The sequence below is a fragment of the Jaculus jaculus genome, chromosome 5 (genome assembly GCF_020740685.1).
Source record: "Jaculus jaculus isolate mJacJac1 chromosome 5, mJacJac1.mat.Y.cur, whole genome shotgun sequence".
In the NCBI taxonomy this organism is placed as follows: domain Eukaryota; kingdom Metazoa; phylum Chordata; class Mammalia; order Rodentia; family Dipodidae; genus Jaculus; species Jaculus jaculus.
The window spans coordinates 10,122,200-10,149,451 of NC_059106.1; the positions used below are offsets into that span (position 1 = coordinate 10,122,200).

The 27,252-nt window shown below is 47.5% G+C and overlaps 1 protein-coding gene across 1 annotated transcript in view; it reads left to right on the forward strand.

The window, feature by feature from the left end:
* Nucleotides 1-27,252, forward strand: part of Disc1 (DISC1 scaffold protein) — a 298,193-nt gene that overhangs the window by 266,334 nt on the left and 4,607 nt on the right. The window contains exon 12 of the mRNA XM_045148675.1: nucleotides 22,541-22,658. Within this exon, the coding sequence (XP_045004610.1) occupies nucleotides 22,541-22,658 (118 nt within the window). The remainder of the gene's footprint in view (nucleotides 1-22,540; nucleotides 22,659-27,252) is intronic.

Here is a 27,252-nt window from a genome sequence, read left to right on the forward strand (position 1 = left end):
ACATATAGCTGTTGTATATGCTACATATTCTATATGATATTATTTTTTTAAAGCTACATACCTCAAGATATTATTTATTACAACCAAATATTCACATGCACATGCATATGCTTTTATTTGTTTCTTTCCAAAACCATAATCACAATGACTGTTTGCCATGTGCTGTTTTCATAAAAACAAAACAAGCATAAAAAAGCAAAAACCCCCACTGTTTGACCCAGGATGCATGCACTACAAGTTAAACCATGGTTTATTAACTTCTTTTTTTTTTTTTTTTTTTTTTTGAGGGAGATTGGGTTTCAAGGTAGGGTCTTGCTATAGCCCAGGATGACCTACAATTCACTATGTAGTGTCAGAGTGGCCTCAAACTTAGTCAGTCTTCCTACCTCAGCCTCCCAAGTTCTGGAATTAAACGCCTGTGCCACCACATCTAGCTACTTAAATTTATTTATTTATGAGATAGATAGATAGAGAGAGAGAGAGAGAGAGAGAGAAATGGCATACCAGGGCCTCTAGCAATGTGCCACCTTGTGTGCATGCATCACCTTGTGCATCTGGCTTATGGGGGTTCTAGGGAGTTGAACCAGGGTCCTTAGGCTTTGTAGGCAAGCACCTTAACTACCAAGTCATCTCTCCAGCCCCTACTTAAATTCTTTAAGCCTCCTTTCAATGAAGCTCAGGATGCTTTCCTGATGAGCCTTTGACCCCGGCTCCCCAGCTCCTTGCCTGTGGGCTGGTCTGTGTGTCCTGTGTGGGAGTGCCTGGTTCTAGCTGCTGTCTGGTTCACAGCATCTCACCTTGATTTTCAAAGCCTGCTGTAACCCCCTCCTCACCCCCACCATTGTGAGCACTCACAGTGGGGCACACGGGAGGGGAAGAGTGCTCCTCAGGCAGCCCACTGGACTTCCTGCCCTTTTGTGGGACCTCGGCCTTTACAGAACAGACCCTTGGCCCTTTGCTGAGTGCATCAGGTCTCTGCCTTCTGCTGCTAGAGGCCCTGGTCCGTTCTTGAATGGATGTCCTTATGAGAAGGGTCACCATGGTCTCTACTGACCTTGGCACAGGAGGATCTCTGTGGAAGCCTGTGTTATCCAAGCCCTGCCCAGAACCACGTCAGAGCTCTGCAGCGGGAACACATGTGCCATGGGAAACCATGTGCATGTTTAAGGAGGTCAAGGGCTGGGGACAATGGCTTATTTGGTAAAGCGTTTGCCTTGAAAGCAGGAGGACCTGAATATCTCAGTACAAGATGATCTGTAACGTGATCTTTTTGCCTCCATACACATGCATGCACGCACTCACATGTCACCCCCCCCCCATACACACATGATTATGCAAAGGGATGTTGAGGCAAGGGGTAGCTCTTAAAGGAAAAATGACTTAAATTGATTTGAAATAATAAGGTTTAGCTACGAGGGTTCCGTCACAAGGACGTATCTTTGCAGAGGTGTGTCCTGGGTAAGGCTGCAGCTCTGGCCGAGTTGTCACCAGGCACATGGACAATTGCCAACCTCCTCCCTAACCTCTTGACTTTGCTTGGTTCTTTGTGGAACTTGACTTGAGCAGGTCTGTTTTTGCCCTGGTTGTGTTTGGTCCCAAGCTCACCCTCTGGTGCTCTGGGCAGAGTGTTGGAAACCTTCACCTGCTGCAGAAGGATGGCTTGAATGGACAGTCTGGTATGAGCTATGGATGGGAGGCCTGGGTGACAGGAACTGCCAATGCTGGACCTGTGGCTTTGAAGGCAGGACTGGCTCTGTGTAAGTCTGGTCTCCAGCACCATGACCAAGCTCCGAGAGAGTCACATCAGGCAGAAAGGGTCTGCTTGGGCTCGTGGTTTCAGGGGTCTCTGTCCATGATGGCTGACCCTGTTACTGTGGGCCGGTATTAAGACAGTAAGTCATAGCAGAGGCACGGGGTGGTGGAGCAAAGCCCCTCCCGTCCCAGCAGGGAAGCAAAAGAGAGAAAGAAGGACCTAGGGTCCCACCCCTATGTCCCCAATAACCTAGAGACATCCCAGTAGGTCCCGTATCTTAAGTCTACATCACAACCCAGTAGTGCCGGGTTAGGAATGAGCCTTCAGGAACACTTGCTGGGAGGAGCTCAGGGCTGGACAGAGGGGACCTGTCCCAAACACGGCTTGGAGTCACTGATTCAGGATTCCTGCTGGAGGCCAGGAAGGATTCAGCAGCTCTGATGTGTGCCAGGTCCCCTTCCTTCCTCCCTCTGTATCTTAGTCTTCTAGAAAGAGAGGAAGTCGTACCCCAACTTTGCAGAGTTTGTAGCTGATGCGCCCCCAGTAAAAGTTAAGAGGGCGAGAGAGAAGTCTGCAAACCCACGTGAAGTCTTCAGGGCTACCCCGCAACACAGGGGATCCACACGACCCGTACGCAGGTTGATGAGGAAGTGGACAGTGTGACTGGACAGAGGGAAGATGGTCTCATGGCAATGACCCTGGGGACTCACAAGGCCTGTGAATCACACTCCTCTGTACCGGAGTCCTCAGAGCTGAGGCCGCTCCCCTGCCCTGGATGGAGGGAGAGAGCCTCACACGTAAGTGTCTTAAGCATGCTTTGGAGGAACGTCCTGCTTTGGGGAGCAGGGTGGGGCGGTCTGGGAAGCTGTCCGGTTCTGCTGTTGCCTCTCGGGCCAGTGGTTCTGTGTAGCGTGAGCCCCAGCCTTCCCTCTCCCGCTCCCCGACTTTCTCCTTTGCACTCTGGGCACTCGAGGATGACTTTCCCGGCTAGCAGTGGCGGGGGGTGGGGGGGGAGGGTGTTCTTCCCCCATCAGATGATAGCACTGATCAATTTCATGATCTGGTGGTGGGAGAGCAGCTGTATCTGCTGAGATGTGTGAAACTCAAGGTCACGGATGAGGAAATGCCGAGTCTTGTCACACAGTGATCAAAGCGTTCCCGGAGGCCCAGTGCCAGCATCCTCCCATGGCCCCTCCATGCTCCAGCTCCCCTGAGCGCCTGCAGAACCCCCTTCACAGCTTCTAAGGTGTCCCACCATGTGTTTGCTGTGTCCTCAGAGGACTTCTGAGCTCTCTTACTGGCTTTCAGAAACTGTGCTCCTGCTTCCATTTTGCTGGGGGGTTCGCTCTGTAATTCCTCTTCCTACACAGTATTGTTTTCTAGGGCTTCCTTGACACGTCATCCACTGTAGTCTGAAAATATGAAACAGCAAACTTCCAGAAGTAAACAAGAAGTTTTACATTGTACACTATCCTGAGCAGCATGAAGTTGGTGAAGCTGGTGAAGTTGGTGCCTTCCTTCTCTGACACACCTAGAATGTGAATCGTCCTTTTGTCCAGTGCGTCCACCCTCTCACTGCGGAGCCAACATGGTTACTAGATAGATTGGCATTGTGTCATTGCACTCGGGATTAAGCAACACTATTTAAAAATTTTTTTGTTGTTTATTCTTATTTATTTGAGAACAACAGACAGAGAGGGAAAGAGCAGAGAGAAAGAGAGAGAGAATGGTCACACCAGGGCTTCTAGCCACTGTAAATGAACTCCAGATGCGTGTGCCCCCTTGTGCACCTGGCTAACATGGGTCCTGGGGAATCGAGCCTCGAACCAGGGACCTTAGGCTTCACAGGCAAACGCTTAACTGCTAAGCCATCTCTCCAGCCCAGCAACACTATTTTTTTTAAAAAATATTTATTTGCAAGCAGAGAAAGAAAGAGAAAAGAGACAGATAGAGAATAGGCGTACCAGGGCCTGTAGCCACTGCAAATGAACTCCAGATGCATGTGCCCCTTGTGCATCTGGCTTATGTAGGTCCTGGAGAATCGAATCTGCATCCTTTGGCTTCACAGGCAAATGCCTTAACGGCTAAGCCATCTCTCCAACACTAAGCAAAAGTATTTAATGTAAGAATGGCCTCAAAGGGCTGTAATTGCAGTTTCAAAATTGTCTACTTGAAATGAAAAGACTGAAGCTCACCAATTATAGAAAGAAAAAGATGATTGTTGAGGTTCCTAAGAGGTGAAGGACAGTATGATATGGACAGAGGGACTCTGTGGACATTCATGTACGTGTGTGTACCTACATGTACCCACCCCCATGTATGTGCACACACACACAAAAACCAATATGTTTTCCTCCCTTTATTGGGGAGCAGAAGTGAGTCCCTGAGCACAGATGGGTTGATAAGAGAGACTTCAGATCACGAAGGCCCAGAGAAGCCATGTCCAAGGGACTGGGGGGGGGGGGCAGGGGAGCGGTTCTGTCTTCCTGCCCTGCTTTTCCTGGGGTGACCAGACTCTAAAGAATGATGAAGGCCTCTTCAGAAAAGAGACAGAGAGGAGGGAAAGGATGGTACCAAAATGTGATGTTTACATGCATGCAAATATGTCCATATCTAATGATAAAAAAAATGAAAAAAAACAAACCCAAAACGAAGAATGATGGCTTGATCTGAGGGAAAAGTGTCTCTGCTGTGTGGCTCTGCGTGGGTGAGTTTCGCAGTCCTGCTGGCCGTGGCCGCCCGCGCCGGTTTCTCTATGGAAGCATGATGCCCTGGAGGCAGCCAGTTGCTTTTCAACCGAAATCTTCCATGAAAAAATCACGGGCTCCTTACAGAGGCCCGCAGGGAGATGGGTTTGAAAGCTTTTCCTGTGCTTATCTGGCCAACAAGGTGATACCCATGTTTTGGTGACACATTGTCCCCAAGTGCTTTGTCACTCGTGGACACCCACCCCGCGGCTGAGGGTCCCTGCCAACGTGCTCAGCGCCTTTACCTCTGTTTTGGAGCGGGGCCCTTGAAGGAGAAGTCATTTGCTGGGCTTAGTTCCAGGGGAGTCAGCAGCAGGCCGCGGGCCAGTTCCAGCACGCATGTGCACTTCCTTTGACCGTGAGAGCTCCTTTCCTCCTCAGAGCCATTACAGCTTTCCTCCAAGCCTTTAAGCTGCTCTGGCTCTGGCTTATAGATGCCTCAGAAACTGCAGAGGGTGGCGGGGAGGACGGGAGCTGGGAAAACCAGCGAGCCAGGCTCCCACCCCGGGCAGGTGCTGTTTCTCCTGACTCTGGCCCGTCTGCAGCCTGTCCTGGCAGCTGCTTTTGCTCTCTGTTACTTAATGCGCTTCCCTCCTGTCGAGTTTCCTGGACAGCATCACTCCTTCTGACTTCCCACCCCAGCTGCTCCCTTTCTGAGCCAGTAGCTGCTACCAGAAGCCAGAGAGAAACTGGCAAGGTGGAGACTCACACGAAGCGTCTGAGTGGCCAGGATGCAGGGGGGGGGGGTTGAGGGGGGTCTGTCAGAAAGGAATCGGGAATGAGACACAAGCAGACACTATGGGCTCAGATTCTGCTTATTGAAGGCTTGGGGGGGGGGGGATGGTGAGATTTTCCTCACCGATCACAGGGATCATGGTCAATGTTCCTAACCCAAAAGACAGATTGACAAGGGAAATGCATGGCACACTTATTTGATCAAAGTTCAGGGGCCTGGAGATACGGCCCAGTGGTAAAAGGTGCTTCCTTATGAAGCTTGACAGGCCACATTTGATTCCCTAGAACCTGCGTAAAGCCAGACACGCAAAGTGAAGCATTGTGTTTGCAGCGGTGGGAGGCCCTGGTGGGCCCATTCTCTCTCGCTCGCTCTTTCTCTTCTCTCTTCTCTGGGCCCCTCTTCAAAGTCCAGAAATGACCAGAGTCCCAGGGGAAACTGTTTTTGTTCTCAAGTTTTGTGGAGAATGGACAGTGTTATGATTTGGACCAGAAGGGTCCTCAAAAGCTCAGTGTATTAGGGCTTGGTCCCCAACTGGTGGTGCTCCTTTGAGAGGTTCGGGGAGTTCAGGAGGTATGACCTAGCTAGAAGAAGTGAATCACTAGGGGGCACATCCCTGGGGGTCTGTTTGCTCTGGCTTCTTCTTGTTTTTCTCTTTGCTTCCTGTCCAAGAAGGTGAGAAAGGGCCTCTGTTCACAGCCACAAAGTTCTCCCCAGGCTCATGGGGCCAAACACTCATGAACTGAAGCCTCTGAAACCATAAGACAAAATAAGTTCTCCCTCCCTAAGTTGTTTATGACAGGTATTTTATTTAATTTTTTTTTTCGTTTATTTTGTGTGCAACAGAGAGAAAGAGGCAGAGAGAGAGAGAGAGAGAATGGGCGCGCCAGGGCCTCTAGCCACTGCAAATGAACTCCAGATGCGTGTGCCCCCTTGTGCATCTGGCTAACATGGGTCCTGGAAAATTGAGCCTTGAACCGGGGTCCTTAGGCTTCATAGGCAAGTGCTTAACCACTAAGCCATCTCTCCAGCCCTATGACAGGTATTTTAGTGACACACATAGACACGTTATATGTGGTTAGTAAATATTTAGGCATTTCTTAGCAATGAAAAGCTAGCTATTGCAATAACTTGATGATATCAGGTATATTCTATAAATATACCTGATCATATGGTCCTTAAGACTTTAGAGTAGTTTGTGGGAGGAACTTGGAAAGTTTTGGAGGAGTGGGCTATGGAAACCCAAGACTACTGTAAGCAGAACATTAAAGAAATCTATTTATTTATTTGCATGTGTGTGTGTGTGTGCATGTGCCTCTTGCTGCTACCAACAAACACAAGACACTTGCACCACTTTTTTGTGTCCAATGTACATGGGTATCATGGGAATTGAATCTGGGCTAGCAGGCTTTGCAAGCAAGCTCCTTTAACCACTGAGCCATCTCTCCAGCTCCCTATGAGCAGAATTTAATGAGCAACTCTGGTGGAGCTCAGAAGACCAGACTAGGAATACAGTGAAGGCTAGACTCATGAGGGTCTAGATGTGAAGAAGGACCCTTGCAAATTTGACCAGAGGCTGTGTATGCTACAGTCTGGCAAAGAACCTCTCTACATCTACATTTTTTATTTTATTTGTTTGCATGTATGTGCAGGGTAGGGGGCATGCATCAGGCCTCCTGCTACTTCAGATAAACACCAGGGAGATGCTTGTGCCACTTTTTGCTTTTGGCTCATGTAAGTGGCTTAGGTATTAAACCCAGATTAGAAGGCTTTACAAGCAAGTGCCTTTAACCACTTAGCAACCTTCCCAGCCCCCACTAAGCAGAAGTTAATGGGCAACTCTGGTTGAAGCTCAGAAAACTGCATGAGGAATACAGGGAGTGAAGCCAGACTTGTGAGGCTCTAGATGTAAATGAGGACTCTTGCCAATTTGACCAGAGGCTGTGCATGTTATAGTCTAGTGTTGAATGTGTCTACACACTTGTCTGGGTCCTCAGATTTTGAATGATCTGTATTTTAAAGTAATGGAATAATTAATTTGGTGGAGGGAACTCCAAGGCATTACAATGCCCAGGCTATTGCATGGATTCCATTGTTTTCTTTTAGTCAGGTTTATAGTGAGGATTAGGAGTGAAAATCAGAGCAGAGAGATTTGACATATGGGGAGTTTGACCAGAAAGGGGAGGATGTTTAGAGCTGTGGACAAGGAGGACCTGGTTCTTAAAAAGATTAGTCACCAGAAAGGAATCAGGACTTTGCCTTGGGACAATATAAAAGATGTTTTGAGGGAGTCTCAGGAATTGGCCAGACTTTACCCATGTCAGGCTCAAGAGTACAAAAGGGTAAATTCACTCTAAAAACTTTTCAGGAGAGAGTGCTTCTGGGACACCCTGCTTAAACAGACTACCTCAAAGTTTGTTTTGCCAGAATTTGGTTTAATTTCTATATGCCTATGCACTCAAAGACCCTCACAGCCCTGGTCAAGTGGACCTGGCTAATATTTGAGATAGCAACAGAGGGCTGGAGAGATTGCTCAGTGGTTAAGGTGTTTGCTTGCAAAGCCTAACAACCTAGGTTTGATTCCCCAGTTCCCATGTAAAACCAGATGCACAAAGTGGCATATGTATCTAGAGTTTGTTTGCAGTGGTTAGAGGCCCTGGTATGCCCATTCTCAATCTCTCTCTCTCTCAATCTCTCTCTCTCTTTCTCTTCTATATGTCACTCTCTACTTGCAAATAAATAAATATGGTACAAAAAGATAGCATGGGCTAGAGGGATGGCTTAGCTGTTAAGCCACTTGTCTGCAAAGCCAAGGGACCCTGGCAAGATTCCCCAGGACCCACATAAGCCAGATGCACAAGGTGGTACATGCATCTGGCATTGATTTGCAGCAGCTGGAGGCCCTGGTATGCCCGTTCTCTCTGTCTCTCTCTGCCTCTTTCTCTGTGTTAAATAAATAAATAAAAGATGGCAGCAGACCTTAGCATCATTCCTGTGAAATTGATGCAGAATATAAGCACTGTGGGAACATGGAGGCCTCCACCCAGATTTCATAGGAAGGGTCAGGAAGTCAGGAAGAGTGTGGCAGGGTCAGGCTCCCTGCAGGTGTCCCCTGAAAAGTATGAATCTATGAGAGAGAAAACTAAGCTGTGATGGCAAACCTATGGGGTTGGTGGTGTCAGGATCATGGACCATCTTCTGAGGAAAGCCCACAGGCTTTCAAAGTGGAGCCAGACCAAGAGAGAGGTCCAGTGAGCTTCAGTGAGAAGGAGCATAGTTGTGAGGCTGCCCACGCCCTTGGGAGCTCACGTCATTATACCAAACACCCCAAACACCGCGGAACGAGTACCCACAAGACTTCCCATTTGCCCTGCTGACTCTCAGCCTCGCTTTCACCCGGTTTCTCATTTCTGTGTCCTCATTCCTCCCTTTTGGAATAGGAATGTTTACTTCATATCATTGTGTCTTGGAAGTCTTATACTTTGTTCTTTCTTCCTCTGTAAAGAGGTTCATAGCTAAGAACTCAGAAGAGATGAATTTAGACTTTTGGACAGTGTTGGAATTTTATGATTCATAGAGATGGATTAAATGAATTTTATATCATGAAATGGCCATGAGCCTTTGAAGGGCCAGAGGCAGAATATTATGGTTTGGATATGAGTATCTCTCCCCAGAAGGCTCATATACTGTGACCTGGCTATTAGTTGGCAGGACTACCATGGGAAATTCAGAGATCTTGAGGAGTGGGACGCACGTGGAAGAAGTAGGTTATAGGGTATTGTATCCCAGCCTTCTTTCTGGCCCTCACCCACCTCTGCTTCCTCTCCACAATGAAGTGAAGACATTCCTCCACTACATAGTCCCCAGCCATGACGTTCTACTGAGAGCATGGGGTCAAGCAACCACAGACTGAACCCTCTGAGCCTGTGAGCTCAAAGAAATCTTTCCTCCCTTTAGGTTGGTCATGACAGGTATTTTGGCCACAGTGATGAAAAACGAATCGAGATGACAGCCGTGGAGAAGTGTGCTTGGACCAAAGGGTGGGATCAGCTGATACTGGACCAGGGGTGGGGTGGCTGCAGCAATGTTGTCTTCTCAGATTCTTAACCTCTTGGGTAGGGCGTGGTGGTGCACGCCTTTAGTCCCAGCACTTGGGAGGATCACTGAGTTCAAACCTGGGACTGCAGAGTAAATTCTAGGTCAGCCTGGGCTAGAGTGAGTCCCTACTTCAAAATAAACAAACAGACAGACAAACAAACACCCTTCTTTTTCAATAACTGAAACCATGTTGATTTGCTAATTGTTCAATGTAGGATCAGAGTCTTCTCTACGGGTCTGCTGAGTAGCTTTCCTGTAACCTTGATCACATAAGCTTTACCTATAAAGTATCATGTACAATTTCCGGATGTGAACTCCTTAAATTTTACTGAAAATTTAACAAGCACTTACAAGACAGTCATCAGACTCCTCCCTTCCTCACTTAATATTACTCAACCCTTCCAAGATTTTCACCCCCTTTTTTTTTATTAGAGATAAGAACATTCTTTTCCCACAAATATTTTATTGTTCAACATAGGCTTTATTTAAGTTGTATACTTAGGATTTTAAGTACAATTGGCATATAAGTCGGCTTGGAAACTATTCAACCAGCAGGAATGTGAGTTCTATGCTCCTGGCCTGGCCTCGGCCTCTGGGTGTGATGGAGGAAGCAGGTGGGAAAGGGAAGGCTTTGCCTCACAGTCCTGCTGGTCCCCTCAGTTAATTAATATCCTTGCCTGCTGTCAGCCTCCTTCACCTGCCCCAGGGAAGGAAGTCAGTTCCTTTGATCTGCCTGTTTCCCTTCCTATTGGAAAATTGTGGAACCACCCTCCGTGCTCTGGGGCCCAAGGGTGGGAGCACTTCTTCCACTAATTAACCACAGCTCATTGCTTCTGAGGAAAACAACCTGGGGGTTCCACCTTGAAAATCCCTTATTTGCTTGTGGAAGGCTAAAGGTTCGATGGGTAGCGCAGTGGTCAGGGCTGCTGGAAGGTGGCAAGAACACATGCGCAGTGCTTGCAACTCAGCTTCACCGACACACACTGGCGTCCTTTGAGCAGCTGAGAGACTTTTGTCCCGGATTTTCGCGTTTCTAGAAATGAACTTACATACTGCCTTACACAAACTATATCAGATTCCTCTACTTCTTGAGTTCAGGACAGTTAAAGAAAGAACATTTGTGTCCTCCCCAGGGTAGTTGTGAGCCACGACTATGCATGTAGCTAGAGCAGGTAGAAAGGTCTGGCTGAGCAGTGTAGACCTTCCGCCCCATGGCGTTGGCCTGGCCCTACCAAGACTTGCTGCCGCTCACTTTTCACTGAAGAATGACTTAATACATTTCCATCCCACCACACTGGTTATTTTGTTTTGTTGTCCATTGGTCACTTCCTTCCCTGTGGGCCATCCATCCCCTTCTCTGTGTATGCAAGGGAGGCATTGCTTATACCAGAGCAGGCCACATTGTCTGAAATAATTGGGAGCCAGACCCTAAGTAGCTTGAGCAATAGTTTAATGGTCTATAATTGCCCCATGAGGGCAAGAGCAGGCGCTGCCCATTGAAGTGTCCATTGCTGAAGCACAAGTCACAGATGTCCAGGAGTAGAGAGTAAAGAACTGCATGTTTGCTTGGAGGGGCCACATCGGGAATCAAGACTCAACATTGCATCTGAAGACAGCTATTCTTAGTGTCTCATGGTCACATACTTACAAGAAGCACTCAGAAATTCATTGGGGGTGGTGTGGTGTGTGTGTGTGTGTGTGTGTGTGTGTGTGTGTGTGTGTGTGTAGGCCAGAGATTGATGTCAAGTGTCTTCTTCAATCTTATTTTTCTTCCCCCTTCCTTCCTTCCTTCCTTCCTTCCTTCCTTCCTTCCTTCCTTCCTTCCTTCCTTCCTTCCTTTAGTTTTTTTTCTTTTCTTTTTTTAGGTAGGTTCTTGTTCTAGCCCAGGCTGACCTGGAATTTACCATGTAGTCTCAGGCTAGCCGCAGACTCACAGTGATCCTCCTACCTCTGCCTCCTGAGTGCTGGGATTAAAGGTGTGCGCCACCACGCCTGACTAACACCTTATTCCTTGAGGCTGGCTCTCTCACTGGGCCTGGAGATCACCAATCTGACTAGACTAGCTGGTTAGGAAGCCCCAGGGACCATCCTGTCTCTGCCTCCCCAGCGCTGGGATAACGTGCTGCAGCTCCTGACTTTATGTGAGTGCTAGAGACCCAAACTCTGGTTCTCATGCTTGCGTGACAAGCTTTGCTCCCTGAACCACCTCCCAGCCCAGAAGTTCAGTGTTTTACAAACATCAGGGCAGGTGGGCAAGGTGTGGTGTTGGAACCTCTTCTCCCATGTCGGCTTTGCTGTGCGCTTCCGTGTCCAGGCTGTGGTCTGACTGCATTCTCTTACATGAAGGGCTCTTGGCTTGCTGTTGCTGTCCCCAGACACTGGACCTTCTTTGAATGGGGATCAGTTTGGTGGTCTCTGCTGCTGTGGACCTCGTTTTCTGATTAGTTTTCCTCAGAAGACCATCTCAGGCTCTGGTCTGCTTTACCTTAATGTCCAATCCCAGAGCTCTGCAGAGAAACAGCCTAGAGCCTCCAGGAGGACCCGTCACACACAAGGCAGTGCTTCAGCGTGCCCACACGACGTCAGGGGCATTCAGGGCAGTATGGTCGTGGATCAGACGGTCCTGCATGGCCATCAGCAGCCATCAGGCTTGTCCCCACAGCCCAGTCATCGATCTCCCCCCATTGAATTTTCACTTCTGTTCACTGGTTCTGTTTGTTTGTTTGTTTGTTTTTGAGGTGATTCCAACAGAGTTGACTTTTTTTTATTTGTTTGTTTGTTTTTTGAGGTAGGGTCTCACTCTAGCTCAGGCTGACCTGGAATTCACTGTGGAGTTGCAGGGTGGCCTCGAACTCATGGTGATCCTTCTATCTCTGCCTCCCAAGTGCTGGGATTAAAGGCATGTGCCACTGCGCCTGGCTTTTTTTTTAATGAGAGACAGAGAGAGAGAGAGAGAGAGAGAGAGAGAGAATGGGCATACCAAGCTTCCTGCCACTGCAGATGAAGTCCAGATGCATATACCCCTTTGTGTATCTGGCTTTTTGTGGCAACTGGGGAATCAAACTTGTGCTCTTGGACTTTACAAGCAAGCATCTTCAACTGCTGAGCCATCTCTTGAGCCCTAATGCCAAGCTGAACCTAGAGCACTTTTCTTGGTGAACTCACATCTCTGGGTCGCTTTTGAAACAAGTGTGGGGATTCTTGAAGGCAGCTTGCAGCTTGCTCAGACCTAAAGAAATCTAAGCATTGCAGATGTTTCCTGCCCCTTCAGACATCTGGATGCTTTTAAAAAGAAAAACCCACTCACTCAGGGTGTGACCATGCAATTTGGAATCTGGGTGAATACTTCTGTTATTCAGTACGATACAGGCACACCCTCGCTGCCTCTCTACCTAATGGAATTTAAACAATGACTGTAGCTCTCTGCGCATATGTGGAAAGATGAATGCTTATCACAAAATCTACGTTAAATAGATGTGAGGGATGTTCTTTGTGTTACAGATAGGCATTTGAGGTAATGACTCTTTAATGTAGACCATATTTTTTAAAAAGAGAAAAACATAGAACATTCCTGGAATGTATTTGCTAAGCAAATATTCTGGAAAACAGCCCAGAGCAACCTATGTGAGGCTGCGATTTTAATCTGAGCTAAGGAAATGCTTTAATGCATCTGCTAAGCTTATGGGTGGTGGTAATCACATCTCGTTTACCTCCAGCTACAGGAGAAGCAGTGAGACTCAACAAGAGAATGAACATCCCGGGGCTCCGAATATAGTTTTGTTTTGTAAGTATGTGTGCAAGCAGGCCAGGGTTTGCGGTGCTTATCAAACCTAAATGGTGCTGAGGCTTGGAGTCCACAAATGCAGCTTGCCCAGCAGCCACTGCGGAAGACTGCTTGGACACGTGGTCTTCCTTCCATTACATAGCCAGTGGCTTTTGCTGTCAGAGTGAGGTGCTTTGTGGATAGGCAGCTCTTGCAGATACCGTACCACACAGCTGACAGCGACCCGGGTCTGGGTGAACCTGCTGAGTTACAGCCAAGAGAGCAGTATCCAAGATGGTGGCCTGAGAGCGTGGGGTGTGGATCCTGTCCTCTGGCCCCCTACCCAACAACAGTGAGGGTTGGGAATGGCTTTGGAGCCCAGTCCCCACACAGTGCATTTCCTCTCTGATCATCATGTCACTCTCCCAGATGACTATTACCAATGACATATTAGTCACCTCCGTGACTTTTCTCTTATTCAATCGCTTGACTCCACTGTGAACCTCAGCTTGCCTCTTCCTTTACATTCGGTTCTCTTTCAGGTGTGTGCATGTACTGTGGTGTGCAATGTTGTGTGTGTGTGTGTGTACAGATGCACACACCCCATGTGGAAGCCAGAAAATGATCCCATGCGTCTTCCTCTGTCACTTTTCTGCCTTTCATTGAGACAGAGGCTCTCATCGAACCTGGAGCTCGCTGCTTTGCAGTGGGACTGGCTGACCAGTGAGCTCCAGCGGTCTCCTCGCTGTCCCCCTTGCCAGTGCCGGTCTTGCATGTGTGTGCAGTCATGTTTGTGCGAGGGAGATGGGACTCAGGTCCTCGTGCCTACACACCAATCGCTGCTACCCACAGAACCATCTTCCCAGCTCTGGAATGACTCTTGATCAGAATTTCAAGGAGTCAACTATTTAAATAATCTCAAGGGCTGGGGAGATGGCTTAGCGGTTAAGGTACTTGCCTGCAAAGCCAAAGGATCCAGGTTCAATTCCTCTGGACCCACATAAGCCAGATGTACAAGGTAGCGCATGCATCTTTTTTTGCAGTGGCTGGAGGCCCTGGAGTGCCCCGTCTCTCTCTCTCTCTCTTTCTGCTTACAAATAAATAAATAAAATAAAATAAATTTAGAAGAAAAAAATAATCTGAATCTACGATGCAACCGGGTGGGTCTCCTCTGATGTCAGCGCCGTGAGGTTGTGAGCTCTGTTCCTGTGGGGCTTTTCTGCGTAGAGCTGGCAGCTGCAGCAGGACCTGCCCACTTAGCAAATTAACCTCAGCAGCTTCCTATTCCAAACACATTTTCTATTTAGAATAAAAATAAATATGATTTGGGGCCTGGGGAGATGGCTCAGCAGGTCAGAGCGCCTGCCATGCAAGGATGAGAGCCTGAGGCTGCCTGTCACCCATGGAAACAGCTGGGTGTGGCCATGAGCATCTGTAACCCTAGTCCACGAGGGGCAGAGATCAGAGAATCGCTGGGGCTACTGACCAACACCAGCAGCTACAAGTGGAATGAGAGATCCTGTCTCAAGGAAACATGCAGAGGAGCCACAGAGGACTCCAGGTGCTTTCCTTTTGCCTCTGTACAGACATGCACAAGGTGCATACTCTGCACACACCTGTGCCTATGACACACACCCATCACATCACATGACACACCACACACACCAAGAAATATGATTTCCTAAGCACACTACATGCAGCCTGATGAGACACTGTTACCAGATGCTATTACCAAAACAGACCGATGTGTGTTCTTTATCCTCTGAAGATGATGAACTCCAGTTTCAAACTGTTTTAAATTATTTATTTGAGAAATACAGAGAGAGAGAGAGGCAGATAGAGGGAGAGAGAATGCACCAGGGCCTCTATCCTCTGCAAATGAACTCCAGATGCACATGTCACCTTGTGCACTGCCTTTATGTGGGTACCAGGGAATCGAACTTGAGTCCTTTGGCTTTGCAGAAAAGAACCTTAATTGCTAAGCCATCTGTCTAACCTTTAAACTTTCTTATGAGCGAGAATTGGTGCATCGGGGCCTCTAGCCGCTACAGTGGAATTCCAGACGCGTGTGCCAGTCTGTGTGTATGCCTCACTCATGTGTGGTGTATGTGCATTCTGGGGAGTTGAACCTGGGGCCTTAGGCTTTGTAGGCAAGCACCTTGACCAATAAGCCATCTCTCCAGCCCTTGAACTTTTAAATGTTGGTATTTCACAAATGCCCTATGCAAGGACTTAACCTTGCTCATTGGAAATATAGCTAAGTAAAAAAGGCCTCAGAGATGCTGGCCCTAGAAAAGCCTTTCACCTGCACCTGCAGCTTAGCATCTGCTGAGGCCAGCCGTTCATCCTCAGATCTGCAGACATGCTTTAATAGATAGATGCTTGTGGAAAGGTGAATTGTAATGGAAAAGTTCTGTCTACCAAAGGAAATCCTGTTTTCTGGTTTAAATCTGGCTCCTTGAGTTGGGAGAGTGGGACAGAAATTTGACATCAGCTCTAATTCAACACAGCTGCCTGTTTCTGCCCAGAGCTGAAGCCTACTGGTTTGATCACATGGTGGCTTATGCTAATTATGTTTGAAATACTGATGGGTGGGTGGAGCTGGTGGAGGGATAGCTGGGATGATTTGAGGGCTTCTCCTGAGACCAAATAAAAAAAAAAATTGGTGTGTGTGTGTGTGTGTGTGTGTGTGTGTGTGTAGTTCTGGTGTGATCGTGTAAGCCTTGATAGTTGTCCCAGAGGCAGGAGGATTGCCCCAGACAGGCTCTTCTCAGCTGCTCGGAGGTAGGGCAGGCATCATTTGGCAAGGCCTTCCCTCGCGGCCCTCCCCGCCGTGGTGAGAGCATCATTTGGATGATGCAGTCTGTGATCCAACAAAGTGTCTTCAAGACCCGCTGCCTTGGACTACTTCCCGGGCCTGAAGCTGGGTGCTTTCTAGAGAAAAGAGCTTTATTTAGCTGACAGCGTTGGAGGCTGACCCAACTCTTGGATGAAGGTTCCTGTGGCTCTGTCACGTCATGGCTTCATATCGTGAAGAACAAATCACCTGGCGAGGCAGGAAGACAGAGAGCTTGCTCTTTTATGACAGCCCAGGCAACTGGCACTGGTCCCTCCCGAGGGCAGTACCCAGTGACCTGGCTACCTCCCCTGGGCCCTGCCTCTTACCTCCTCTGTATGATTATGTATGTGCGCACATGCGTGTATGCGTGGATGTGCACACTCGTGTGTGCAGAGGCTGGAGAACCGCTTTGGGTGTTGTTCCTCAGGGACCATTCACCTCTTTTGGAGATAGAGGCTCTGCAGCTTGTCACGTAGGCCAGGCGGGCTCGTCAGCGAGCCTCAGAGCTTCTCCCATCTCTGCGTGCCCTGTGCTGGCATTGTAGGCGTGCACTGTCCTGCCCAGCATTCTTTTTTTTTTTTTTTTAATTATTTATTTATTTATTTGAGAGCAACAGACACAGAGAGAAAGATAGGTAGAGGGCGAGAGAGAGAATGGGCGCGCCAGGGCTTCCAGCCTCTGCAAACGAACTCCAGACACGTGCGCCCCCTTGTGCATCTGGCTAACGTGGGACCTGGGGAACCGAGCCTCGAACCGGGGTCCTTAGGCTTCACAGGCGAGCGCTTAACCGCTAAGCCACCTCTCCAGCCCCTGCCCAGCATTCTTATGTGGATTCTGGGGATTGAATGCAGGTCTTCATGCTCAGGAGGCAAGCACTGTATTGACCCAGGTCTCTCTCCAGCCCCTTCCACAACTCATATGTTGCCACACTAGGGGCCGAGCCTCTCATGCATCAGTCTTTTGAGATAATTCACATCGTTGCTGCTGTTGTCAGAGAGGAGTCTGCATCGCTGTTGTAACAAACACTGGCTTCTGGGTGAGGCGTGGGGTCAGTCCCCAGGGCCGTAGTGGCGGTAGGACACCACATCTTTTGATGCCTAGTGAGTGTGACCAGCAAACGGATGCCAGGGAAACCCACCTCTAACCTCGAGTTTGGCTGGGAGGGGACCAGGGATTTTGAGGAGGGGCATGTGAGCCAGGCCTGGAAGGGAAGAGCTGGTGATGGGCACCTGACTGCTGTGGTTCCTCCTACGTGACGAGCTGTATGTCTAGAAAGAAAACAAAGTAACCATTTGAATTGCTGACAAGACTGCCCAGTGGGGCGAATTACCGGAGCGTTTTCAAAGACACTTTGAAACACAGAGCCACCCATACTTCAAATTATACCCAGAGTTCCCTGTCCTACAAAACCCGTCTCAGCTGGAAATTTCAGGGGCTGTGTAGTAGGTGGCACATTTAGTTATCAAGTATCGAGCACACGGGTTTTCTTCGTTTTGTTTCTTGTCTTACTTAATTTAAAGATAAAAATGGAAGTGGAAGTTACATTTTACATCAAGGGGAACTCTGTGAAGAATGACTGTGTTTGTTCATTGGTGGTGGGATCAAGGACAGGGAGAAAACTCAAGGTTACCTTGTTTGGAGAGAAAAAGCTTGCTGTTGTCCCCATGGACTCCGGCATGATGTGTTATGGACACATAGACACTCCTGTGGTCCCAGGCTCAATATGTGGTTGTCACCATGGTCACTTCTGGTCCACCAGTGCCTGGGTCCCAGAGGGAATGTCATCCCAACCTGAGGCTGAGCCCTCCAGGATCCCGGAGCTGACTTTGGCACCTTGGGGGGGGGGGGGGTGGGAGGAGCTTGCGCGCTCTGGTGCTTTGATCCTCTGAGCTGCTTTCAGCGGAGGGAGGAGGAGGAATGGAGCTGGCGTTTCCTGAGACCCCAGGCAGCTCTCGCACGCCGCATCGTAAGGGGGGGCAAGGGTGTTCTCCACTTGGCTTATAAGTCAAGAAGCTCCCCTCTGCTGTTGTTTGTTGAGGGGTGTGATGGATAGTCTTGTCAACTTGACAGGATTTGGGATAACCATGGAAACATCTCTGGCCAAGTCCGTGAGGGATTTTCTAGATTAGATTATTTGAGGTAGGAAGACCCACCAGAGATGTTGCTAGGCACCATTTCATGAGCTGGGTGTCCCGTATAAAAAGGAGAGAGCTAGCTGAGCACCAGCATTGGTCACTCTCTGCTTCCCGACTGTGGGAGCAATGTGACCGGCTGCCCCATGCTCCTATGCCCCGCCTACCTGCCATAGTAGACTGTAACCGGTTAATAGTAAACTGAAATAGACCTTTCCTTCCTTAGGGTGCTTTGGCCAGGGTCACAGTGACAGGAGAAGTAACTAGTACCAGCCAACCACAGGGCACCCAGAGTCAAGGAGAAAAGGCATCAACCCTGCTCTTGCCAGTGGAGAGCCTTTGTTCCGGCCAGCCCTAGAGCACAATGGAGTGTGATAAGGGGATTCTGCCTCTCCAGGAAGCAAGCACTGAACAGGCAGAACCTTGACTTCTGTGTGTGGCTGATGCCCAGGGCTGTGGTCCCCTCCGTCCCCACCCATGCCCCGGGCTGTGGTCCCACGATGCCCTCCACAGAGTGACAAGACTTTTCTGGACAGAGCAGGCTCTTGGATCAGATGCATGGGAACTATCCGTCTGATCAGATAAATCTGCTAATCAAGTGAATCTGATCTTTTATTCATTCTCAGCTTAGGTCTAAACAAATTCTCTTCCAAGATTGTGAGTGAGAGCTTTATGTTAAAGCTGTAAGCCACTTAAATAATTCTCACTGCCGTGGCATCCTGTGTCCTCCACATCCTGTGTTAGACTTTGCTAGGCCCGCAGGTATAGTTGGCACTAATACAGGGGAGACTGGTTGCATGAACCATTAAGATACTAAGATTTTCAGGTGCTCAGATCCCTCATACTTTTTTGTTTTTTTTTTTTAATTTTTTAATTTGTTTTTGTATTTTTAAATTGTTTTATTTAGTTGAGAGAGGAAGAGAGAAAGTGGGCACACCAGGGCATCCAGCCACTGCAAATGAACTCCAGATGCATGTGCCACCTTCTGTATCTGGCTTACATGGGTCCTGGGGAATTGAACCTGGGCCCTTTGACTTTGTAGGCAAGTGCCTTAACTACTAAGGCCATCTCTTCAGCCCCCACTTTTTTTCTCGTGTTTTGAGGTAGGTTCTCACTCTATCTCAGGCTAACTTGGAATTCACTATGTAGTCTCAGGCCTCGAACTCATAGCGATTCTCTTACCTCTACCTCCCAAGTGCTGGGATTAAAGGCATGTGCCACCACACCCGGCTCAGGTCCATCTCATAAAATGGCACAGTGTTGGCAGATGCCGGAAGTACATCTCCCCATGTAGCTTAGCCCAACTCTGGATGGCTTCCGGCACTCAGCATGATGTCGATTCTGTGCAGATAGCTGGTGCAGTGTGTGGCTCAGGGAGAGATGACAAAGGAAAATACAGGTTTATACATAGTCAGTACAGGTATAGTATTTAAAAATGATTGGTTATCCAAGTTTGGTGGGGTCCAGACTTAGAATGCCTGGAGATGGAAGATTGTGCTCCAAAGTGCTTGGTACAAGAGCCCAGTAGAGATACCTTATCTTATATCTAGGAAAGACATCCTCATACAAGACCACTTAGCCAGAGTTCTTGTCACAGGAGATGGTATTTTATATTCTTACTGCTTTGTTTCCTTATGCCACTTTGTACATTTTTTAATCTATAAGCAATTAGCAAAAACTCAGGTGTATTTCTTTCATAGTTTTCCATTATGGTTTGAATTAATTCTTTTGATAGTTTGTCCTCATATATTTCTAAAAATATTTTAAAACTTTTATGTATTTACTTGAGAGAGAGAGCCTCCAGCCACTGCAAATGAACTCCAAATGCATGCACCCCTTGTGCATCTGCCTTATGTGGGTCCTTTTGCTTTGCAGGAAAATGCCTTAACCGCTAAGCCATCCCTCCAGCCCCTTGATTTTTTTTTACATCTTTACTTCAGTTTAGCATGTAACTATATGATCACTCTCCATGCTTACTACAAAGGCTTGATAGAAATTATTTCAATTTAAGGGCTGGAGAGATGGCTTAGCAGTTAAGCGCTTGCCTGTGAAGCCTAAGGACCCCGGTTCAAGGCTCGGTTCCCCAGGTCCCACGTTAGCCAGATGCACAAGGGGGCGCACGCGTCTGGAGTTCGTTTGCAGAGGCTGGAAGCCCTGGTGCGCCCATTCTCTCTCCCCCTCTATCTGTCTTTCTCTCTGTGTCTGTCGCTCTCAAATAAATAAATAATAAAAAAAAATTAAAAAAAAAGAAATTATTTCAATTTAAATTTGTAAGTTATTTTGAGTGTGTGTGTGTGATAGATTGTGAGCAGTGGAAATACTGAGTTCCAGCATAGAGACAACCTAAAGCACTTGCTGTGGTCTGAGATTGCTTTCCAAAATGCACACTACCATTAACAGTTTTCCAAATAAAGCAGACAGGGATGGCATGTTTGTGGGAATATATATATATATATTATTTTCAATTTGTTTAATTCAGATTTGGCCTTATAGTTCTTGATGCTTCAAAATGAAGATTATGTCATTGTTTTGTTTCCTGCTCTGAAGCTGAGAGTTTTTACCCTCTGAGTGTTCTGTAGTCATATGCTCTTGACCACGAACACCATGTCATTCTCCTTCAACTGTCACCCGTGGTGTGGCCTCCATCAATCACTGCTCTCCAGATGTCCCCTTCCCTTGTCTTGTGACCACAGTGTGACTCATCGTCAGTGTCTTCCCTTGCATGTAGTTCATTTCTCTCCTTTTCACTGCACATCTTCGAATGATAATGTCATCGCTTTTTGGATCAATGCATACTCATGTACCTGTCATTCATGTGGATATTCTGCCTTCTCCTCACCACTGTGGTCAGTTCTGAGCAAACCCTCACCATGCTGCACCCACAAACCTGCTTAATTGTGCCCCCATGTCCTCGGAGTTGTCCAGAAAGGTTCTTTCTTTTCAATATGTGTCACTCGTATGCACAGGATTTCTGCAGTGTTTCCAATTATTACTTATAGTTCCCATTAGCACTGCTTTATTTGAACATACTTGACCATGGCGGGCATAAACTTTGGAGTTCAGAATGAATGTAACAAACATCAAGACATATCTGGATTTAGTTGTTACTCCTGGATTCCAATGATGATGCATTGTACACAATCTCTAAGGTCTTTGAACAGTGCAATCCAACATGAGCATCTTTCTGTGGCTGTTGTATGTTAGTTGCAACTTTTTAAGCAGCTCTGCCATTTAATCTGAACATGCATCTTAATTCTTAGGCAAAATTCTTTTAGCGTGCTTACTGAGGTGGGGTTTTTTTTGGTAATTAGCTTAGAAAATATTATGTTTTCCTTTGGCCAAGTTTTAATTTTCAGCTCATTGCTTGCTTGTTTCCACCTTTATTTAAAAATATTCCATTTTCTTTCCTTGGTTATTTATTTGAAGAATTTGTGGTCTTCTGCGGGGCAGGTGAGATCCTGGGATGAATGACGAGAGTACGGCACTCAAGAACACGTAGCACATACCAGAATTGATGTGCCTGAGGGCGAGGGTCTACCGTGTGGGCCTTCAAGGAAGCGCCAGGAGCGTGGAGGTGTGTCCACTTGCGGAAGAGAAGGGGGAAGAGCTCAGAGTGCGTGAGGAGGATCAGGATGTTGCACTGAAGTGTGGTGTGTGCTAGACCAGCTAGGGCCATGGCCAAGGTTAGACTCTGCTCATGGTGGATCTATAGGAAAATGTGACATGAGGTGACAATAGGTCATGTGTGAGATGCATGCATGAAGGGGAACTCAGGAGGTTTAGGGAGCTGCAAGACCACCTAGCTGTCTGTTCATTGAATATGCCTGTTACATGCCTGATGCCATAGGAGGAGCCCTCCTGGGCATCATTGTCTCTAGTCTTATGGGGCCCACACTCCAACACAGGGTGGCAGTGGCAGCTGAATGGATAATAGTCTCATAGTATTTAAAACTTCTTTCAGAGTGTGATTTTCAGGAGCACTGGCCAGTCTGTAGACAAATGCCCAATGTCCTGTTGAATCTCTGTGCTTCTTTTCTCATAGATCAGCCTGTTTGCTCTGGTGACAAGCCCTGTCCCTTTTGCTAGCCTGCCTGTCAGCTCGTGAATTCTGCTGGGTGAGGCAGGACTGTCTGAGATACACTCTTCTGTGGCGGTGACATGTTGAAGACACGTGGAAATGAACAGGCAGGGTGTGAGGGGAGGGAAGGGGACTTGCGGAACTCTGTAGACAAGACTCACTACACACTGATAACTTGAACTTGCCTGTGTCTCCCCAAGAACAACCTGTATCCTCTGTTTTCCCTTCAGATCGTTTGAATCTCTCACCTTTTACAATCTCCAGAGAAAACAGCCTCTCCCACAGGATTCCCTCTGAGGCGCAGAAGCCACAGGCTGTCCCAGGGGCCCTGTCGGTATCCCTAGCCTTAGGCATTGCATAGCTGACATGTAATAACCTTTTTTTTTTCTCTGTCCAGGAATCTTCCATCATTTCTGTAGACCTCAGAGACAAATGTGAAGCCATTGGCATGAAGTTAATGCACTTGGAAGAACAACTTCACACAGCAACCCACAGCCAAGATGAAGACCTCTTTCATATCCTTTCCATGTTGCTAATTGAGCACCTGAAAGGCTCTTTGGTTAAAAAAAGAAAAGTCTTAAAATTTGCACCATGTCTTCATGTTTGGCATTTTTACGTGAGTTTCAGGGATCCAACTCAGGCCTTCATGCTTACAAGTTGAACCCTTCATTTACTTAGCCAACTCTTCAGCCCTCCTTCATCAGTGTCTGACCACATGCCTGTAGTTAAGCTGCACCTAGTCCTTTCAGGTTCCTAATGATGGCGTTTTCTTGCACCAGACTTAATATGTCATTGCTACAGACACTCTATCAAAACTATCCCTTGAAGCCGGGCGTGGTGGCGCACGCCTTTAATCCCAGCACTCGGGAGGCAGAGGTAGGAGGATTTCCGTGAGTTCGAGGCCACCCTGAGACTCCATAGTGAATTCCAGGTTAGCCTGGGCTGGAACAAGACCCTACCTTGAAAAACCAAAAAAACAAAAACAAAAAAAAAAAAAAGAAAAAACTATCCCTTGAGCAAAGTGTCAGGAGGACATGTGGGTTCAGGTGTGTATACAATGAGGATTTAGCTATTTTAGTTGTTGCTTGTCTTACTTATTTGCAAGCAGAGAGAGGGAGAGAACAGAGAGGCAGACAGAGAGAGAATGGGCACACCAGGGCCTCTGGCCACGGCAAACGAACTCCAGATGCACATGCCCCCTTGTGCATCTGGCTTACATGGGTACTAGGGAATCAAACCTGGGTCATTTGGCTTCACAGGCAAGCACCTTAACCACTAAGCAATCTCTCTTGTCCTAGTTGTTGCTTATCTTTGCTGCATTTCCATTCAGAGTTTCCGTTCTTACTATACTTCATGTCTGTGTGTTTGAGTAATTTTAAATAGCCAGAGATTAATCAGAATGAGAACTATTGAGATCTCCAGGCTAATGATGGACTCAAAATTTCTCATTCTAGCTTTTGGCCTTTGCCCTTTCTTATAACTCAGCAGGCTGCTTGTTTCCCTCCATCAGCACTCTTTTCTTTCATTGTTAATATCTTGTTATTTATTTACTACTGTGTGAACTTCAAAATGTATTAATTATCATTAGCTACATCTCTTTCTATAGAAGGTGAGATAGAGACATACCTATCCTTTTTACAATTTTTATAGTTTTTATTAACTATGAACTCTACTGTATGAGCAGACTGTAGGTTGGCCGTGTGCCCATCAGGTTATGCTCCTGTCCTGAGGGCTGCACTCAGGTCTGGGTTGGGCTCTTGTTTTGGATGTTTGGTTTGATGCCAGGGAGTTAAGTTTCTTCCTAAGCCTGGGGAGCAGGAGAGGAGGCAGAGAAAGGGCGAAGCACAGTTTCAAGGGGTCCTTGTGAGCTTTTCCACAGCCAGCCTGAGCCAGGTCCAACAGCTGCAGCACTGGGGACAAGTGGCAAAGCCTGTTCGCACCCTAGTGAGTGTCCTCTCTGTCACATCAGCATGTTAACACGCACCTTTAAGTTATGAGGTTAAATGAAGCTGTGCTCCATCTGTGGGTTTGACATGTCCTTATGAGGAGCAAGGACTCACCCTCCTTGTCCCTTTTCATTCACTGTACTCACCATTTTGTCACAAGGTCAAACAGCCTCCCATTTATACCTAAGTGGTGTCAAGGTGTTGAATCAGCTGCTCTGTGAGAAGTGCTTGGAGGAATTGGTCAGTAGCCACATTGTGGCTTATATGAAAGTCATCAAGTTCTTACCAGACTTCGTAAATAGATAGGTGTTGCATTTGTGTCCTCCTCACTGGGACAAGACCCTTAACAACAGCAGCTTATGGGAAGGGTTTATTTCAGCTTGCTGTTCTGAGGGGACATTTCACCATGGCTGGGAAAGCATAACAGGCTTAAGCAGGAAGCCTGGGTTGCAGCTCCACCCCGATGGGAAGGAAGTAGTCTGAGGGAGCTAGCTAGCCCCCAGTAGGGCCGCTGCCAGCAACACACCTCCTCCAGCAAGGCTCCACCTTCACGCCCCCCAGATTGCCGCTATCAGGGTGGGAACCAAATACTCAAAACACCTAAGACTGTGAGCGACATTTCACATTCAAACCACCACAAAAGGGATTGCTATTTCTGCCTGGCATCAGGGAGAAAAACTAAGGCTTAGAACTTGCCCTGCTGATTGGGGTCACCTCCAACAAATGCCTGCCTGACCCTCATGGTCAGAAGGACCATCAGGAGGGAGAATTAATTTTCAAAAATTAAGTTATGGGTTGGAGAGATGGCTCAACAGTTAAGCCACTTGCCTACAAAGCCCGAGGACCCAGGTTCAATTCCCTAGTACCCACATCAAACCAGATGCACAAAGTGGCACATGTGTCTAGAGTTTGTTGCAGTGTATGTCTCTTTCTATCTGACTCATTCTCTCTCTCTCTCAGTCAAATAAATAAATAAAATATTAAATAATAAAAAGTAAGTCTAATAAAAATATTAGTATTTTTTCCCTTTTCCACTGCCTTCCCTATTCTTTCCTCTCTCTTCCCCTCCTATCCCTTTCTCTCCTCTCTTCCTTCCTCCTCCGACCCCCACCATTTCTTGTCAAGCTAAGTGGAGATATACTGGAGAAATGTCAAACCAAGTTTGTTAGTCATTTTTTTAAATTGCTATGACAAAACACCAGACAGAAACACCTTACAAGAGAAAAGGTTTATTTGGGCCCGTGACTCAGAAGATATAGTCCACTATGATAGGAAAAGACATGGTGGCTGGTGACGCCATCCGTGGTGGCGGAAACATGCTGCGGCATGTAACATGTTGGCAACTCCAGAAGCAGAGAGCTTGAGCCTGAGGCATGATAAAACCCTCAAGGTTTTTTTTTTTTTTTAATTTTGTTTATTTTTATTTCTTTATTTGAGAGCAACAAACAGAGAGAGAAAGAGACAGAGAGAAAGAGAGGAGAGTGGGTGCTCCGGGGCTTCTAGCCACTGCAAAAGAACTCCAGATGCGTGTACCCCTTTGTGCATCTGGCTAATGTGGATCCTGGGGAATCGAGCCTTGAACCAGGGCCCTTAGGCTTCACAGGCAAGCACTTAACCACTAAGCAATCTCTCCAGTCCCTCTCAAGGTTTTATTGTGACCTAAGTGACCGCTTCCTCCAGCTAGGCCCTACCTCGTAAAGGTTCCACACCTCTCCAGACAGCACCAGCAGCTGGAGACCAAGTGTTCAAACACATGAGCCTGTGGGTCAATCTCACATACAAACCATAGGGCAGCCAGGGTGTAAAACAGTGGTTTGGGTACTAACATCAGCCCGCTCCTCAAATAAAATCTGCATCACAGTACAGATTTCAACCCCCACTTTCCTCTGAAGCACAGGATACGCTGTGCATAACTGAGTGAGGATAAACCCAGAGAGGTGTCTTTGAACTCATGTAAAGTGGCATTTGGGTCTGAGTGGAGGACTGGGGCTAAGACTGGACACTGTGTCCACATAGCTTTGTGGGGCTCTCTAACAAACAAAAGCTGCCATTCCAAATTCCAGTTTATCTCATGATCCAAAGAGGCTACCGGAATCCCCTAGCCAAACAGTGACTGGCTTGTGTTTTATTTCTGATCAAAGACACAATGCTGAGGGGGCTGAAAGAAACAGCCTGCTGCCAGCAACAGGGAAGGAGCTGCAAAGCAAGGGGGATGTTTGGTTTGGTTCCATTAAGCACACTGCCAGGGCCCACTGTGCATGCGTGGAACGTGGCGCGTGGTTAGTCCAAATCCACGTTGGAACATGATCATGTCCACTCACATGGGGCACTGCAGGAAGATGCGCGTCTGTCCATCCTGCAGGAGGGTTTCGCAGTCTTCCCGCAATATGATTTATGTTCCTCAGGGTACGTGCGCCTCTGTGCACAGAGCATTCTCCCTAGCAAGCGGCTAGGTCCAGTGGATTTTAAAACAGGATTTTTCCCTCCCTCCTTCCTTACTTCCTTCCTTTGGCTTCTATACCCCATTATGGGAAGAAAGGAAGTACACCCAGGATGTGCACATCCAGGTTATCTTTCAAAGCCGCCAGGTAGTTCTGCCCACTTCTGCTGAGTCATCAATGAAGTGGGAGCGGACTGATTCTGTTTGCCTGGTATTTGCATTCCTGTCCGGAAGCCCTCCGGGAATCCTATTCTCTCTGCTCGTTTTGAATGTGCAATGCCCAATTGATTCGTCTTGGTAGCCTTGATGGCATGCAAAAACTAAATGCATCCAGGCTCATGCATAAACTCCATGGCCCCAAAGGGCTCCTGTCTGCTTTCATTTTCAAGTGTGTGTGTGTGTGTGTGTGTGTGTGTGTGTGTGTGTGTGTGTGTGTGTATGTTGGGCAGAGGTCGACGTGGGTGTCTTCTTAAATCATCCTTCACCTTATTTTTCTGAACAGGGTCTTTTATTGAACCTGGCGCTCATGAGTACCAAAGAGCATGAGAAACTTAAATACTTAAATATGTTTTCCTCCCAGGGCCACTACCTGGAACATTGTCACCACATTACCACTGTGTCCCCCTGAAATGTCTACCACTATGTAGCTTATCTCTAGTCTTTTATTTAGTTATTTATTGGTTTTTAAAGATAGGGTCTTGCTCTGTAGTCCAGGCCAACCTG